The sequence below is a fragment of the Vigna unguiculata genome, chromosome 9, assembly GCF_037176805.1.
Source record: "Vigna unguiculata cultivar grain cowpea cultivar isolate G323 ecotype 2 chromosome 9, ASM3717680v1, whole genome shotgun sequence".
Classification (NCBI taxonomy): domain Eukaryota; kingdom Viridiplantae; phylum Streptophyta; class Magnoliopsida; order Fabales; family Fabaceae; genus Vigna; species Vigna unguiculata.
Genome location: NC_140800.1, coordinates 37,543,752 through 37,560,810, shown reverse-complemented (window position 1 = coordinate 37,560,810; position 17,059 = coordinate 37,543,752). Strand labels below are relative to the sequence as shown.

The 17,059-nt window shown below is 36.5% G+C and overlaps 1 protein-coding gene across 3 annotated transcripts; it reads left to right on the top strand.

Moving 5' to 3' along the window:
* The first annotated feature begins 1,153 nt into the window (after positions 1 to 1,153).
* LOC114162879 (acetyl-CoA carboxylase 1-like) lies at positions 1,154 to 16,716 on the top strand. 3 transcript variants are annotated; one of them, XM_028046867.2, is made up of 32 exons: positions 1,154 to 1,772; positions 2,571 to 2,942; positions 3,320 to 3,526; positions 3,605 to 3,766; positions 3,965 to 4,057; positions 4,144 to 4,239; positions 4,320 to 4,493; positions 4,677 to 4,770; positions 5,666 to 5,853; positions 5,935 to 5,985; positions 6,062 to 6,101; positions 7,490 to 7,614; positions 7,698 to 7,814; positions 7,909 to 7,983; positions 8,066 to 8,122; positions 8,233 to 8,337; positions 9,057 to 9,143; positions 9,222 to 9,413; positions 9,493 to 9,681; positions 9,852 to 9,962; positions 10,049 to 10,135; positions 10,218 to 10,394; positions 10,811 to 10,888; positions 10,991 to 11,113; positions 11,327 to 11,596; positions 11,718 to 12,058; positions 12,217 to 12,454; positions 12,554 to 12,909; positions 12,998 to 13,211; positions 13,821 to 13,997; positions 14,113 to 16,266; positions 16,376 to 16,716. In XM_028046867.2, the coding sequence occupies exons 2-32, from the start codon at positions 2,595 to 2,597 to the stop codon at positions 16,430 to 16,432; spliced, it is 6,783 nt and encodes a 2,260-aa protein (XP_027902668.1). In that variant the 5' UTR covers positions 1,154 to 1,772; positions 2,571 to 2,594; the 3' UTR covers positions 16,433 to 16,716. The 3 variants fall into 3 exon arrangements, with proteins under 3 accessions (XP_027902668.1, XP_027902669.1, XP_027902670.1); XM_028046868.2 differs by having other exon boundaries at positions 1,154 to 1,814; XM_028046869.2 differs by having other exon boundaries at positions 1,154 to 1,818.
* Positions 16,717 to 17,059: the final 343 nt, after the last annotated feature.

Here is a 17,059-nt window from a genome sequence, read left to right as displayed (position 1 = left end):
AAATAAAACTGGTCCTCACCTACCCAATTTGTAACACAAAATGGTTACATATTCTTTCTGCAAAACAAACAAAATCATTCTTCTCATACTTCAAATTCTAAAGTCTTGGTTCAAACATGTGGTTGGTTCACAAAGTTCTGCGTTTTGAGTCAATTCATGTTCTTTGAGCCCATTTTCTTTTACCTTGTGAAATTTATGTAACAAAAATTAAAAAAATAAAAAAATTAATGAAGTAGGACTTTTTGGTGTGTGTTTTTCTTTCACCTCACACATTAAATTAAAACCAAAATCAGGGGCGGTAGAGAAAGGTGTGGATGTCATGAATAGACCTAACTCCCAACTATAGGCGAAGCAAAATTTATTGAAATTCTATATATCCTTATATATATATATATATGTCAATATTAATTATTAACAAATAATCAGTGAATTACAATTTTACCCATTCAACTAACGACAAAGACAGTCTGTTAAGTAGTACAAGAAATCATTTCTTATGCCATTAAACAATGTTAATTTTTTCCATCACTATCTTATGTTATTTATACCTTAATCACGGCCACTAAAAACATTAAGTTTAAATCTGGCTAGGAAAAAAGTAGACAAAATAAAATGTCCCATTTGAAGGTACACACACGTGCAATGCACTTACTAAATCTGAGTTTAGTTTTCATATATGTTGTGTAAATTAAGATTTGTTCCCAGTTTTTTAATTTTAAAATGGTTACTATAAAATAGAAATTTACAATTATAAACTTACACGAATTTCTTATATTTTGATGTTTTTCGATTAAAAAGACAAATTCTATTTTGAAAAGCTTACAAAATTTAATACGTTTATTGAGTAAATTATTGAAGTGATTTTTTTAATTGAAACACACAACAATCTTGTTTTTAACGTAAAAAAAAAAAAAAATTTGACGGCGAACAAAAAAATGAGAAGGAAATGTTGATTCCATAAAATTTTGATTTGATAAACTGAAACTAGAATGTACTTATGTGGATAATGAAAAATTGAAATAAAAAAAATACTAAAAATGGATAGAAGTGGAGACGATGGCTGCAGTAATTGAAATTGATGAAATTGGAGGAAGGAACATAGCTTCCATATTTGACTCATCAACGTCTACTCATAGAAGGAAGAAGGGTTGGTGGACAACAGCAGTGACCACCAACAGAACAAAACAACAGAGCACAACGCATAGTCAAGAGAGGCACCTCAATCATGTTACATGTTTGTTTACATGTGTTGTGGTAGATTAATTAGATTCATTCATCCCTTTGATGACGTCACATACATCTCCTTCTTCTACCCAGCCAAACCCCAATTCTTTGAACCCTTTTTTTACTGATTATTTGAATTATCACCATAATTTATTCGCATCACTCACAAAGAGAGAGAAAGCACGAGAGAGAGAGAGGGGGTAGCTGGGAACTACTACTACTACTAATACTAGTTCCTCAAGAGGTGTGGCAAAGGCAGGTACCACGTGCAGCTTTCATTGAATAGAGAGACCCAACCCAACCCAAACCTACCTCACTCAATCCCATCCAACTTTTTCACTATTTGGTTTGGTTTGGTTTATGCATGATCATTGTCACTGATCATCATCACCGTTCACATGGAATACCCCAACAACTCTCTCACTTGTAACCCACCTTCTTAAGCTCTCAATGCTTCTTCTCCAACTCCCACCAATTTTGTAGAATAAAATTAAAAACAACAAAAACAAATTCTTGATTTCGTCCGCCCAGCTTTCTTTCTTCCGGAGGTCTGTGCTGTGATCCTTTCTCTTCTGCCTTTTGTGTTCCCCGTGTGTAATTCTCTTTGACTTCATTTCTGTTTTTCTTTTTTTTTCTGCGCACCCACTTAATGTTAAAAGCTCTGTGAATTGTATGTTGTTGGTGAAGGAAAAGAAGAGCCTTTTTATGTCCTTTTGTTTGGAATTGGTTTTGGGTTTGTCTGCTCTAGTATAAAATCTGTCTGTTTGCTGAATCGGAAGTTGGAGAGGGGTTAATTGATTGAAAAGGTAGCAGTGAGTTATCTCATTAGACGCTGACCTGTTGTTTTATAATTTTCTTTGGCAATTTATGGTTTCTCCATACCGCATCTGAGAGTGAGAGTGAACCAGTAGGATGTGTTTGATTGTTTGTATCTTAGAGTGAAAACTGCAGGTTTGGGAGAAATTGATTTGTGACAGAATTTTATGCTTGGAATCCCGATTTTCCAAAATGAGTTAATCGTGTCAGCCACAGTTGTCAGTGTTTCCAAATCTGTTGTTTCTTACCAAGTCCATATGTGGTTGACCAAAAAGAGCTTTACAACTTTTTCTTTGGTTTATCCATTTTCTTTTACATCATGCCGAAGATGCCAGTAAAAGATGAGATGGATTTTTTTACTTCTTATTTATATGATTTATCTTGAGTTCATTATTATAATAAGTTGGTTCAATGATTCTTCAGAAAGTTTACTGAACAAGCAATATAAATTGAAAAAAAAATCCTAGCTCCTAATTTATTCTCGTATGTCTTGAGCTGCTGGTAATATTTTTTTGTTATGTTGTACACAGGAGACATACAGAAGGAGAACAATAATGGCTGACGTTGGGCGTCGGAATGGATATGCAAATAGTGTACAGCCAAATAGGCACCCTGCTGCAATATCCGAAGTAGATGAATTCTGCAATGCCCTTGGCGGAAACAAGCCAATTCATAGCATTTTAATTGCAAACAATGGAATGGCAGCAGTCAAATTTATACGTAGTGTTAGGAGCTGGGCCAATGAGACGTTTGGCACAGAAAAAGCCATCTTGTTGGTTGCCATGGCTACTCCAGAGGACATGCGAATCAATGCCGAACATATCAGAATAGCTGATCAATTTGTGGAAGTACCTGGTGGGACCAATAACAATAACTATGCCAATGTGCAGCTTATTCTTGAGGTGTGTGATGTTGACTTCATGAGATTTTGTAATTCAAAATGCCATGCATATTTTGTTAAGGAAAGTAAAGAAAAGACAGTACGGATGGAAATCATACTTGGCCATGTATATTTAATTTTTCTGATTTTTTAAAGTTATCAAGTTGAATGTCATTTACAACGAACATAATGCTATTGATCTTCCAGACATAAAATATTCATTCTACAAAAATTGGTATTGCACAATTTGTTCCTGTTGCTGGATACGTTGTTGTTGCCTATAGCTCAATGCAGTTCATTCTTGTTACTATAGTGATTTGAGTGCTTATGTAGTACTTATTCTTTTTTGACCTATATAACTTACAAATTCTGTTTATTGGCATAAAATTTACTGCCCAGATGGCTGAGATAACTCATGTTGATGCCGTGTGGCCTGGTTGGGGTCATGCTTCAGAAAATCCTGAGCTTCCAGATGCATTAAAAGCAAAAGGAATTGTATTTCTTGGACCTCCTGCCATATCTATGGCTGCATTGGGAGATAAAATTGGTTCATCCTTGATTGCTCAAGCAGCAGAAGTGCCAACTCTTCGATGGAGTGGTTCTCATGTAGATTTCAATCTCCTATTATAGTGCTTTTCTTTTGTGAGAGATGCCCTGCTCATGAGTTGAAGTTTCTTCTTACAGGTGAAAATTCCTCCTGAAAGTTCCTTGGTTACTATTCCTGACGAAATTTATCGGGAAGCGTGTGTGTATACAACAGAGGAAGCTGTAGCAAGTTGTCAAGTTGTAGGATACCCTGCAATGATCAAAGCATCTTGGGGTGGTGGTGGTAAAGGCATAAGAAAGGTTTGCTTCTTGCATAAACACTACTGTAGCATTTAGAAAATCCTATAACCTTACCTTGTCTTCCAGGAGTATGTTAATTGTTTTCAAATTGGAAACTCCGTATATACCTATAAGAACAAGAAACATTCTTGTGCGGATTTTATTTTGGTATGATTTATTTGGTTCAATTTAGAAACTAACAGTCATGTGGGTTTTTAGGTTCATAATGATGATGAGGTAAGGGCATTGTTCAAGCAAGTCCAAGGTGAAGTTCCGGGTTCACCTATATTTATAATGAAGGTTGCATCCCAGGTTAGATAATCCACTGAACTTTGATCTGAAAGAACATGATTCTAGGGTCTTGGTCGAATTCTGATAATCTCTTTTGTTCTAAATAGAGTCGACATCTAGAAGTCCAGTTACTTTGTGATCAGTACGGAAATGTTGCAGCTTTGCATAGTCGTGATTGCAGTGTTCAAAGGAGGCACCAAAAGGTACGCAAACGTTTTGTTGCCCAACAAATTGCCATGGTGAATTGAATCTCTCAATTTACCTAATCAATCGTCTGTAACAGATTATTGAGGAGGGTCCCATTACCGTAGCACCCATAGAGACAGTGAAACAACTTGAGCAAGCAGCTAGAAGGTTGGCTAAATCAGTAAATTATGTCGGGGCGGCTACTGTTGAGTACCTTTATAGTATGGAAACTGGAGAGTACTACTTTCTAGAGTTGAACCCTCGGCTACAGGTAGCCTTCAACTACCTTTTAGCTTAATACTTATGTTTGGGAAATGCTTCTGTTATAATTTTGGAGATTAGTTAGAAAGGTGGCGTGGCTTGAAATCAGTTCTTCCTACTTTCTAGACCTTGTTTTGTTTTTATGTTATTTTATTTTTAACCATCAGTGATTGTTTTTGTTATTGTTATATAGGTTGAACATCCTGTTACTGAGTGGATAGCAGAGATAAATCTGCCAGCAGCCCAAGTTGCCGTTGGAATGGGTGTCCCCCTCTGGCAAATTCCTGGTACAACTTCAGATATATTCTTTAGGTTAAATTATTGATTTGATCCCTAGGAATGTAAAATAGCATAACACATGTTGACACTCTAATAATGTCATAATTATTCTTTTTAGTTCTTATATTTCTTTGAGAAAAAAAATCTTGGAAGCTTAGACACAATTTGAACACAAGTAAAGATAGTGAGCCGCACCTATTTTTGACTAAACACTTCCTAGACACTGCTATCATAAAAAAATAAGAAAAATTAGAAGAAACCAACTTATATTATAAAACTTGTGAGCCTCATAATATCTCTGTTGATGTTTTTTTCATAAGGCTAAACTAGTTATTTTAACTTTTAAGATGTATGTTTCCAAAAATTTAATTGAGAGCCATTATTGTAGAAAAACTATAACTTTACAAATTTATTTTTAGTGTGAATCATATAAATTTTCATTTTCATTTGAGATTTTTGTTATATTAAAATAAATATTAGATGTGTTGCTGTGTCCTGTACTTTGGACATTAGCCATATCCTGATGTCCATGTTAGTGTGTGTCCGGTGTCTGGATCAGAGTTGGTACTTCATTATAGTTGTCACAGCTTTAAATTTATTCCCTACATGAGATAACTTTAAGTCCTAGTCCCTACATTTGTATAAAAGATAAGATTTTGCCTTATACCCAAAACTAGAGATTTTTTCTTGCAGTGTAAATCTGCTACTAAGCCTTCCTTATTTAATTTCCATTAAAATTTTACTAGGGACTAAAGATTACAATTTTCTCGTATAGACTGAAACTTAAAATGAGGAAAACGGTTGGGACCCAATGAATAGTTTAAATTATTCTTTACTGTTATTTGCTTTCCTCTTTTCTATTATTTAATTTCTTACATGTATTTCATGTGTCTCCTTTAACAGAGATAAGGCGTTTCTATGGGGTGGAGCATGGTGGTGGATATGATGCTTGGAGAAAAACTTCAGTTTTAGCTACCCCTTTTGATTTTGACAAAGCACAATCCACAAAGCCAAAAGGTCATTGTGTGGCTGTGCGAGTGACTAGTGAGGACCCCGATGATGGCTTTAAGCCTACGAGTGGCAAAGTGCAGGTTAACTACCAAGTCCAACATCAATATCATCTGTTGCTTCATTCATCGTGTAACATGTACTGAGTTCAAGTATTTGTGCAGGAGCTTAGCTTTAAAAGCAAGCCAAATGTGTGGGCATACTTCTCTGTCAAGGTAAGTCTTCTGTTTCTTCAGATGCAGGCATAACAAATGTTGTGGTGCTAAAGTTTGTTGAATTATATATTTGCAGTCTGGAGGAGGAATTCATGAATTCTCAGATTCACAGTTTGGTAAGTAGTAAAATTAATGAATTAAACAAGTAAACAAATTAACTACTGTTGATTTTCAAATGACTAATATATCATTATGATCTTCAATTGGGAACTTGCATATTCCATAGTATTGTGTTGATAATGTTTAGAGTTCACGCACCACCTGCCTCAATTCTAGGGTGTACCTTATACGTTTGTTGGAAAACTTCATTTAATGGGAAGTGGTTTTAAGGTGTAAACATTGTAGAAGAGCCTATATACAGCCTATCTTTGAATCACATATTCCGGTGGCATCTCCAATTTGGTAGGCATCTAGAGAGGAGGGGTGTTAGAAAGTTTCACATCACTTGCCTCAATTCGTGAAGTGCAACTTATAAATCAGTTGGACAATCTTCTCTTTGAGATTATAGGATGGAATCTAGTAGATACATCACGATGTGGATATATTTTGTTTGTTTTTACCTTCTCCACCTTCTTTCAATGCATAATGAGCAGTACACCTCACTTGTTATGGGACACATGATTAATATTTGAACTCATGAACTCATGATCTTTTAGTAGTAGAGCCAAGAGCTAGGATGTACAGTTGGATTTGATGAAAGGTTGGGAAAACGGAAATTTCAATGCATGTGTCAAACAGATGTGTGCAGGCACATTTGCTTGTGTATGTAAAATTGTTCTTCATAGGTCTCCACACTAAGCAGTGGTAATAATTTTTTAAGGGTGAGCCTTGGCACAACAATAAAGTTGCGCCTTGGTGACTAGTTGGATGAGTTTGAATCCAAAAATACCCTCTTTGCGTATGCAAGAATAAGGTTGTGTACAATGACCCTCTTCCATATTTCGACGAGCAGCTTTGCATAATAATTTCTCATAGTCCCTGCAGTTTTATGTTGGTTGTCGTCCTCATATCTGTATTAGTGGTATTAAATGGACTAAGTATCACCCAATATTATATAAGGTTTAACAACATTTTATATATTTACTCAAAATTTTGCAACCTTCTTTTCCTGTGTTATATTTCAATCTGATAAAACAAAAAGAGACAGAGTGGCATTTTGCAAATTATAGGGGTGGAGCAGGAAAAATGTCATGGAAATGGAGGGATGTTCTGTTTTTTAGATTACAGGTACTAGGGAATAGAGATGATCATTGTTGGGAAAAGAAGCAAAACATCATGTCCACTCAGTTTTCTCAGATTTAGTGAGAGCTTCTGATAATGATTTTGAAATATTGATTCTTCTGTTAAGTAATGCATATAACAAACTTCATTATTGGTGAATTTGTTACGGTAGGGTATAAATTCTCCTTAACATTCTTGTTCTTAAGGATCATGCATGTATTTACACAATTCCCATACTATACTCACCTTATACTATCTTCTAATCTGGTCTCTTTTACCTCAGGGCATGTGTTTGCTTTTGGAGAATCTAGGGCTTTAGCAATTGCAAATATGGTTCTAGGGCTGAAGGAGATTCAAATTCGGGGAGAAATCCGTACCAATGTTGATTACACCATTGATCTTCTGAATGTAAATTACTCACACTACTACAAATTGTTTTGTGAAAGGTGTTTAAAATGCTGAAGTGACAATATTCCAATATTTGATCACAGGCTTCTGACTACAGAGACAACAAAATTCACACAGGTTGGCTAGACAGTAGAATTGCAATGCGTGTTAGAGCAGAGAGGCCTCCCTGGTATCTTTCTGTTGTTGGAGGGGCACTCTATGTAAGCAAACTTCGTTTGTTATATCCGTTATCTCCTTGAGCTTTTGTTAGTTTCATATGTTCATTCATAACCGTGATTGTTTCAATTAATGCAGAAAGCTTCTGCTAGCAGTGCAGCTTTGGTTTCAGACTATGTTGGCTATCTTGAAAAGGGACAAATCCCTCCCAAGGTATTGTGAATGGGAAGACCCTATAGTTTTCAGTGCCTTTAAACCCTATAGTGATGAAAATCTTTTTTGTCAACTGTTACAGCACATATCTCTTGTCCATTCTCAAGTGTCCTTGAATATTGAGGGAAGCAAATATACAGTAAGTATTCTTATAAATGTCAATTTGGTTTTCTACTTATCTTTGTTGAGACTTATGCCATATCAGGCGAGAATAAATTTGTGTAACTCATCTTGTAAAACAATTTCTAGATTGACATGATACGAGGTGGATCTGGAAGTTATAGATTGAGAATGAATCAATCAGAGATAGAAGCAGAAATACATACTTTACGTGATGGAGGTTTGCTTATGCAGGCAAGTATTTGTTCTCTAAACACCTATTTTATGCTTGCTATTTATCTTGCACTTTTCCCCACGACAGTACTATTCATCATACTCAAAATTATATCATCCCATGGTTTGTGAACATTTTGCATTGCTATTTCAATCTTAATGAGATTCTTTTGCTATAATTTCCTTGATATAGACATAAACTATTGCTGCTCTGATTTCTAAAATTTTAGTATCATGATTTAATCGTTTAGCATAGAGTATTTGTGAATGCATTGTGCTTCTCTATCAGTATGTTACAGAAATGTTATGTATGAAAAAGTACTTTATTTTTTCTGGAGATCTTCAAACCTTTTTTTTTTTGCCAGACATATGTGGGCATTTACGTACAGCTGATTTATCGTTATCTAATGATTGCATTATTTAATCAGAGTTAAGACTTAAAGCAAACCATATCTGGAAAGAAATTTGGTAAAGCAACAAATAATACTTTAGTATGGATAGTGTATGATTGGGCTGTTTAGAAGAAATGATGTGCATCTAAAGTGCATTTTGTAATTAATGCTAGTCATAAAGTAAATTATTCACCAAAAGAAAATATAAACTAAATAAGTATTGGTTGCATCAATAACTTCATCTTCAATTTGGCTAATAGTGTAGTTTATGCTAAACATCCCTATTTTATGACTGGTCTTTTGTTCTATATTCTTGAGTTATTAACTAGAAGTTTCCACTTGTTACAGCTGGATGGAAACAGTCATGTAATATATGCAGAGGAAGAAGCAGCTGGAACTCGCCTTCTAATAGATGGAAGGACTTGCTTGCTTCAGGTTAAATGAATTTATTTTAACATTAACTATTTCTTTTGTGTCCAAGGTAAGTTTTTAAACCTTTTATTGTCTATACAGAATGATCATGATCCATCGAAGTTGATGGCGGAGACACCATGCAAGCTTTTGAGATATTTGGTCGCAGATGACAGTCATGTTGATGCTGACACACCATATGCTGAAGTTGAGGTCATGAAAATGTGCATGCCTCTTCTTTCACCTGCTTCTGGAATTATTCATTTCAAAATGTCTGAAGGTCAAGCAATGCAGGTATTTAGCATTCAATTCCATAAAGAAGTACAGGTGCTAAAATTGAAGAACATAAATAATATATTATCACTTTTTGCAGGCTGGTGAACTTATAGCAAGTCTTGACCTAGATGATCCTTCAGCTGTAAGAAAGGCAGAGCCCTTCACAGGGAGCTTCCCAGTCCTGGGACCTCCTACTGCAATTTCTGGTAAAGTTCATCAGAAGTGTGCAGCAAGCTTAAATGCTGCAAGGATGATTCTTGCTGGGTATGAGCACAATATTGATGAAGTGAGTGAAGTCTTCACCTTGATTTATAAACACTATAATTTTATCGCATTCTAGGTGGTTGAGTAATCTGTTACGGATAGGAGATTTTTGGATTCTATTATTATTATTATTATTATGAGACATATATATATGTATGTTTGTCTTGTTAACAAGCTAGACAACTATCACAGGTTGTGCAAAGTTTGCTTAATTGTCTTGATAGTCCTGAGTTGCCTTTCCTTCAATGGCAAGAGTGCTTGGCAGTTCTGGCAACCCGTCTTCCCAAAGATCTAAAGAATGAGGTAAAGAGATACCATGCTGATTTTTTTTAATGTGGTTTAGTACGTTAAAAGTAATCTGAGCTGGTGTTGAACTTGTGGCTTTTCAGCTGGAATCAAAATATAAGGAGTTTGAGAGGATTTCAAGCTCCCAAATTGTTGATTTCCCCGCCAAATTATTGAAGGGAATTCTTGAAGTAAGTTTCTTTTCCGGAATTGTTCATTTTGATGTTTCCCCATTTAATATGAATAATTTATGAGGCATGTTTTACACTGCAGGCTCATCTTTCTTCCTGTCCCGAGAAAGAAAAAGGAGCCCAAGAAAGACTAGTTGAACCTCTGCTGAGTCTTGTTAAGTCTTATGAGGGTGGACGAGAGAGCCATGCCCATATAATTGTTCAATCCCTTTTTGAAGAGTATCTTTCTGTTGAGGAATTATTTAGCGATAATATTCAGGTTATTATAATTATTCAGCTGCTTGTACTGATATTGTGTGGCAATCTGTTTTGACCTTTTATGACTTCTACCGACAAAGGAAGTATTTTTCTGGTTGATGTTAATACTTATAAGAATCTTTGGTTCATTGTTATTGTGCATTTTATTTCTAGTTTTTACAAGATTCAAACTGATAATTATATAATTTTCTTTCTTTGTCTAAATCAAATGGTTTCTTTATTTTATTGGGGAGCTTTATATAAAAACTTATAAAAATATTTAGTTTTCTTCTTCTGGCTGTCATTTGAAGTTACAAATTACTGGTCTATCAGGCCACAAAATATACACTAGGAGGAACTAAGTAACTCTTCTAATATAAAAGTTTTCTTTATCTTTTAGTTTTCTAGAATATTTATGTTCCTTCCCTTGATGTCTAGGCTGATGTAATTGAACGTCTGCGTCTTCAATACAAGAAGGATCTATTGAAGATTGTTGATATTGTGCTCTCTCATCAGGTACGAACTTTTATAACAACTTCAGCAAGGGTGTTTTGCTTCCTCGATGTCTTGTTGACATTATACAGCAATTGAATTAACTGCATTTTTTGTGATTTTCAGGGCATCAAGAGTAAAAATAAGCTGATATTGCGTCTAATGGATAAATTGGTTTACCCTAATCCTGCTGCTTATAGGGATCAATTAATCCGTTTTTCTTTACTCAACCATACAAGTTATTCTGAGGTTGGACAATACCCTGAGAAATTCTGTTCAAGCTAAAAGTAGAATTTCATGTTATTCATCACATATTTTCTGGACATGGCATCTCTTCTACTTGGAGAGCATTGTGAATATATATCCTTCAATTATCTACTTTCCATTTCATCTTGCGGGTGATACTTTTACATCCTTGGAATATTTTGAGCAAAATCCTGATTTGTAATTATTTTTATGCAGTTGGCACTAAAGGCAAGTCAACTGCTGGAACAAACTAAATTAAGCGAACTTCGATCCAACATTGCTAGAAGTCTCTCTGAACTAGAGATGTTCACAGAGGATGGTGAAAATATTGATACTCCCAAGAGGAAGAGTGCCATCAACGACCGAATGGAAGACCTTGTCAGTGCTCCTTTGGCTGTTGAAGATGCCCTTGTGGGTTTATTTGATCATAGTGATCACACCCTTCAGAGGAGGGTCGTTGAAACTTATATTCGCAGACTCTACCAGGTATTTCAGTTTTACTGCTAGTTTCATATTTTTTAATTTTCCCAACTGTTATATTTGGCATTGGGGTGGTGATGAAAGGAGATTATCACATGCTTTTCTAACTTCTAGTATTTGCTATCAGCCTTATCTTGTCAAAGGGAGTGTTAGGATGCAATGGCACAGATCTGGTCTTATTGCCACGTGGGAGTTCTATGATGAGTACATTGAAAGGAAGAATGGGGTTGAAGACCAAACTTCGAAGAAATCAGTGGAGGAGAAAGACAGTGAGAAAAAATGGGGAGTGATGGTTGTAATTAAATCTCTTCAATTTTTGTCTGCAATTATCAGTGCTGCATTGAAGGAGGCGACCAATCACCTTCATGAAGCACCGACCAGTGGTTCTGCGGGACCAGTTAACCATGGTAATATGATGCATATCGGATTAGTGGGCATCAACAACCAGATGAGTTTATTGCAAGACAGGTACTGTTTCAGTAAATACTCATATGGGACCACTAACTAAAATTAAAATTACAGTTTCCTAGAAGAAAACAAAGTATAGATGGACTAATATACTCTCTTTAGCTCTGATATGAGCCTCCTCTTTCTTCTTGACACAAGCAACTTCTGGTGTTTTGCAGTGGTGATGAGGATCAGGCTCAAGAAAGAATCAATAAATTAGCTAAAATACTCAAAGAGCAGGAAGTAGGCTCTACCATTAGAGCTGCAGGCGTCGGTGTAATCAGTTGTATCATCCAAAGGGATGAAGGACGTGCCCCAATGAGGCACTCTTTTCACTGGTCAGAAGAAAAGCTGTACTATGCGGAAGAACCTCTGTTGCGTCATCTGGAACCTCCTCTATCCATTTATCTTGAATTGGTTAGTTATTTTTTCAAGTCCCTGTACTTTTAGAAGGTGTGAGAAGGCAAATTCCACTTATATGCTAGATCTTAAACTTAAGCATTGGTCTGTTTATAGGACAAACTCAAGGGCTATGAGAATATACGGTACACTCCATCTCGAGATCGTCAATGGCACCTCTACACGGTTACGGATAACAAGCCACAACCAATTCAAAGAATGTTTCTTCGTACACTTCTAAGACAGCCAACCACAAATGAAGGATTTTCTTCATATCAAAGGCTGGATGCAGAAACATCTCGAACCCAATTGGCTATGTCCTTTACTTCAAGGAGCATTTTTAGGTCCTTGATGGCTGCAATGGAGGAGTTGGAACTTAACGCACACAACGCCAATATAAAATCTGAGCATGCTCATATGTACCTCTATATCATACGGGAGCAACAAATGGACGATCTTGTTCCCTATCCCAAGTAACTATAGCTACAAACTTGTCAAATATGTTCTTTTAGCATATGGCCAAGCTTTTGTCTCTGTCTTACATTTGGATGTTAATACCAGGAGAATTAATATAGATGCTGGGAAAGAAGAAACAACAGTTGAGGCAATCTTGGAAGAACTGGCACAGGAGATCCATTCATCCGTTGGTGTAAGAATGCATAGATTAGGGGTTGTTGTGTGGGAAGTCAAGCTCTGGATGGCAGCCGTTGGACAGGCAAATGGTGCTTGGAGGGTCATTGTGAACAATGTGACTGGTCATACATGCACTGTACATGTAAGTCTATTTTACTTCAAAATTTCAAGAAAATCTTTTCCGCATGCCACAACTTTTCTGATTAGCTTTCTAAAAGGTTTTTTACTAGCAAAGGTGAGCCCTTAATAATTAACAAGGACTGTTTTGCATATATTTGATATAGAAATGCTAATTAGCATCAAACACCATTACATTTTTCCATTCCTTTAAAGTATTTATTAACCTGAAGCATTTGATAAATACCAGCTCATGTGTCAGCAATTCATTTATTTGAGTTTCTATAGAAGAGCTGTTTTAAAAACTTTGCATAGATAATGAATGCTCTTTGGGCAGGGAAAATGTCAGAAGATTAATGTCTTTTTATCAAGTGGAATTTTATTCTCTTTTCGTGATATCTTGAAAATTTGATCGGTATTCACGAATTGTGACATTTACAGAGTAATATATATATATATATATATATATATATATATATATATATATATATATATGTATATGTGGACAATGTGGCCTTCAATTTGTTGGGTCAACAATATATTCCCATTTTTAGCTATATCTCATGCATTTGACGGATTATTAATGGGAATTATTTATAAATATTGATTTGATTCTTAATTTGTATAATTTCAGATATACCGAGAAAAGGAGGATACCAGCACTCATAAAGTGGTATACAGTTCAGTCTCGGTTAAGGGTCCACTGCATGGTGTACCAGTGAACGAAAATTATCAACCTTTGGGAGTTATTGACCGAAAACGTCTTTCAGCAAGAAAGAACAGCACCACATATTGCTATGATTTTCCACTTGTACGTGCTATTTAATTTAATGAATTTAATTGAAATATAAGTGTTCCACTTTTTGTTATGACTGGATGACACAAGAAGTCAAACCATGTTTCCTGAAGAGATATAATTCTTGCAGGCATTTGAAACAGCTTTGGAACAGTCATGGGCAATCCAACAACCGGGATTTCAAAGAGCCAAAGATAAAAGTCTTCTAAAGGTAACAGAGCTTAAATTTGCAGAGAGAGAAGGTAGCTGGGGTTCTCCTCTTGTTCCTGTGGAGCGTTACCCTGGACTCAATGATGTTGGTATGGTAGCCTGGTTTATGGATATGCGTACCCCTGAGTTCCCATCTGGAAGAACAATATTGGTTGTTTCAAATGATGTGACCTTCAAGGCTGGTTCTTTTGGACCGAGAGAGGATGCTTTCTTCCGTGCAGTAACAGATCTTGCGTGTAAAAGAAAACTACCTTTAATTTATTTAGCAGCAAATTCTGGTGCCCGTTTAGGTGTAGCAGAGGAAGTCAAATCCTGTTTCAGAGTTGGTTGGTCTGAGGAATCTAGTCCTGAGCATGGCTTTCAGTATGTATATTTAACACCTGAGGACTATGCTCGGATTGGATCTTCAGTTATAGCACATGAATTAAAGCTTGAAAGTGGAGAAACCAGATGGGTTATTGATACCATTGTTGGCAAGGAGGATGGCCTTGGGGTTGAAAACTTGAGTGGCAGTGGGGCTATTGCTGGTGCCTATTCCAGGGCATACAAGGAAACTTTTACATTGACATATGTGACTGGTAGAACTGTTGGAATAGGTGCTTATCTTGCTAGACTTGGGATGAGATGCATACAGAGGCTTGATCAGCCCATAATTCTTACTGGTTTTTCAGCACTAAACAAACTTCTTGGTCGGGAAGTATACAGTTCTCACATGCAACTTGGTGGACCCAAAATCATGGCTACAAATGGAGTTGTTCATCTTACAGTTTCCGATGATCTTGAAGGCGTTTATTCTATTTTGAAGTGGCTTAGCTACATTCCTTCTCATATAGGTGGTGTGCTTCCCATTGTTAAGCCTCTTGATCCTCCAGAAAGGCCAGTGGAGTATTTACCAGAAAACTCGTGTGATCCTCGTGCTGCCATTTCTGGAACCCTGGATGGTAATGGAAGATGGCTGGGAGGCATCTTTGACAAGGACAGCTTTGTGGAGACACTGGAGGGATGGGCTAGAACAGTTGTTACAGGAAGGGCAAAGCTTGGAGGAATCCCTGTGGGAATTGTTGCTGTAGAAACACAGACAGTGATGCAAATAATACCTGCTGATCCTGGTCAGCTTGATTCTCATGAGAGGGTTGTTCCTCAAGCTGGGCAAGTCTGGTTTCCTGATTCTGCAACCAAAACAGCCCAAGCAATATTGGATTTCAATAGAGAAGAGCTCCCGCTTTTCATTCTCGCAAACTGGAGAGGCTTTTCAGGAGGGCAAAGGGACCTTTTTGAAGGAATTCTTCAGGCTGGTTCAACTATTGTGGAGAACCTTAGAACATACAACCAACCCATATTTGTGTACATCCCAATGATGGGGGAACTCCGAGGTGGTGCATGGGTGGTTGTTGACAGTCAAATAAATTCAGACCACATTGAAATGTATGCTGATCGAACAGCTAAAGGTAATGTCCTTGAGCCAGAAGGAATGATTGAGATAAAATTCAGAACAAGGGAATTGTTAGAGTGTATGGGTAGACTTGATCAACAGTTGATAACTCTGAAGGCAAAACTTCAGGAAGCAAAGAGTAACAGGGACCTTGCCGCCTTTGAATCCCTACAGCAGCAGATTAAATCCCGTGAGAAACAGCTTTTGCCTGTGTATACCCAGATAGCAACAAAGTTTGCTGAACTGCATGATACTTCCTTAAGAATGGCTGCCAAGGGTGTAATTAAAGAAGTTCTGGACTGGCGTAACTCCCGAGCTGTCTTCTACCAGAGACTTCACCGAAGAATTGGGGAGCAGTCACTGATCAACAGTGTGAGAGATGCTGCTGGTGACCATTTGTCACATGCATCTGCAATGAACTTGCTCAAAGAATGGTATTTGAGTTCTGATATTGCCAATGGTAGAGAAGATGCGTGGTTGGATGATGAAGCCTTCTTCAAATGGAAGAACAATCCTGCAAATTACGAGAATAAACTAAAGGAACTGCGTGTGCAGAAAGTGTTGCTTCAATTGACAAACATTGGTGACTCAGCTCTGGATTTGCAAGCTCTACCTCAGGGTCTTGCTGCCCTTTTAAGCAAGGTAAAGAACTTAGAACTTTTCATTTCATTAGCTATGTCGTTAATGTTTGTTTTTTTAAACTGTTTACGTTTATTACTTGGTTCATTATATCTTGGAAATTTTGGTGCAGTTGGAGCCATCGGGTCGTGGGAAGTTGACTGATGAACTTCGAAAGGTACTTGGTTAGAGGACCCTGTATGTGTCTTATAAATGTAAGGGATCCTCTTGATTCCCAAGGGAAAGAAGGCAGCAGCATATCCCTCATTACTGCAGGGATCCGTTGCTTCAAAGTGTAAATGACATTAGTCTTGGATTGATTATTAATTTATGCAGTTAGAGGATCAAAACCAGCATCGCCATGTTCCATCTATTTATATGCTGGTTAGTTAATTCTCTTCCTACATTTGAATAAAAATGTAATAACGTGTAACTTTTATTTCTATGCATAATAACAATTTTGGGTAGTCGATATATGCTTTCCATCAAGTTTCAAATCACCATTTACGGAAAATACTCATAAACCTATCAAGTTTTGTAACATCTGATTGATCCATACATTTATATTAGGGATTTAATGTTCTGATTTTTACAAAGTCGAAATTATGACAAAATGTTCAAGTTAAAGCTAAAATTATATAACCTTTCTACCATTACCCCCTTCAGAATTGTTAATTTTAAAGCACCATCAGTTCAAGTCTCTCATGACCAGTGGCCTAGTTCGTATGTTCTTTCTGGCTTCAAATAACAGTCGGTATAAATCAATTTTTGGAGCAATTTTCTTACTAATATCAACCCCTTTAATAATTAGTGTTCT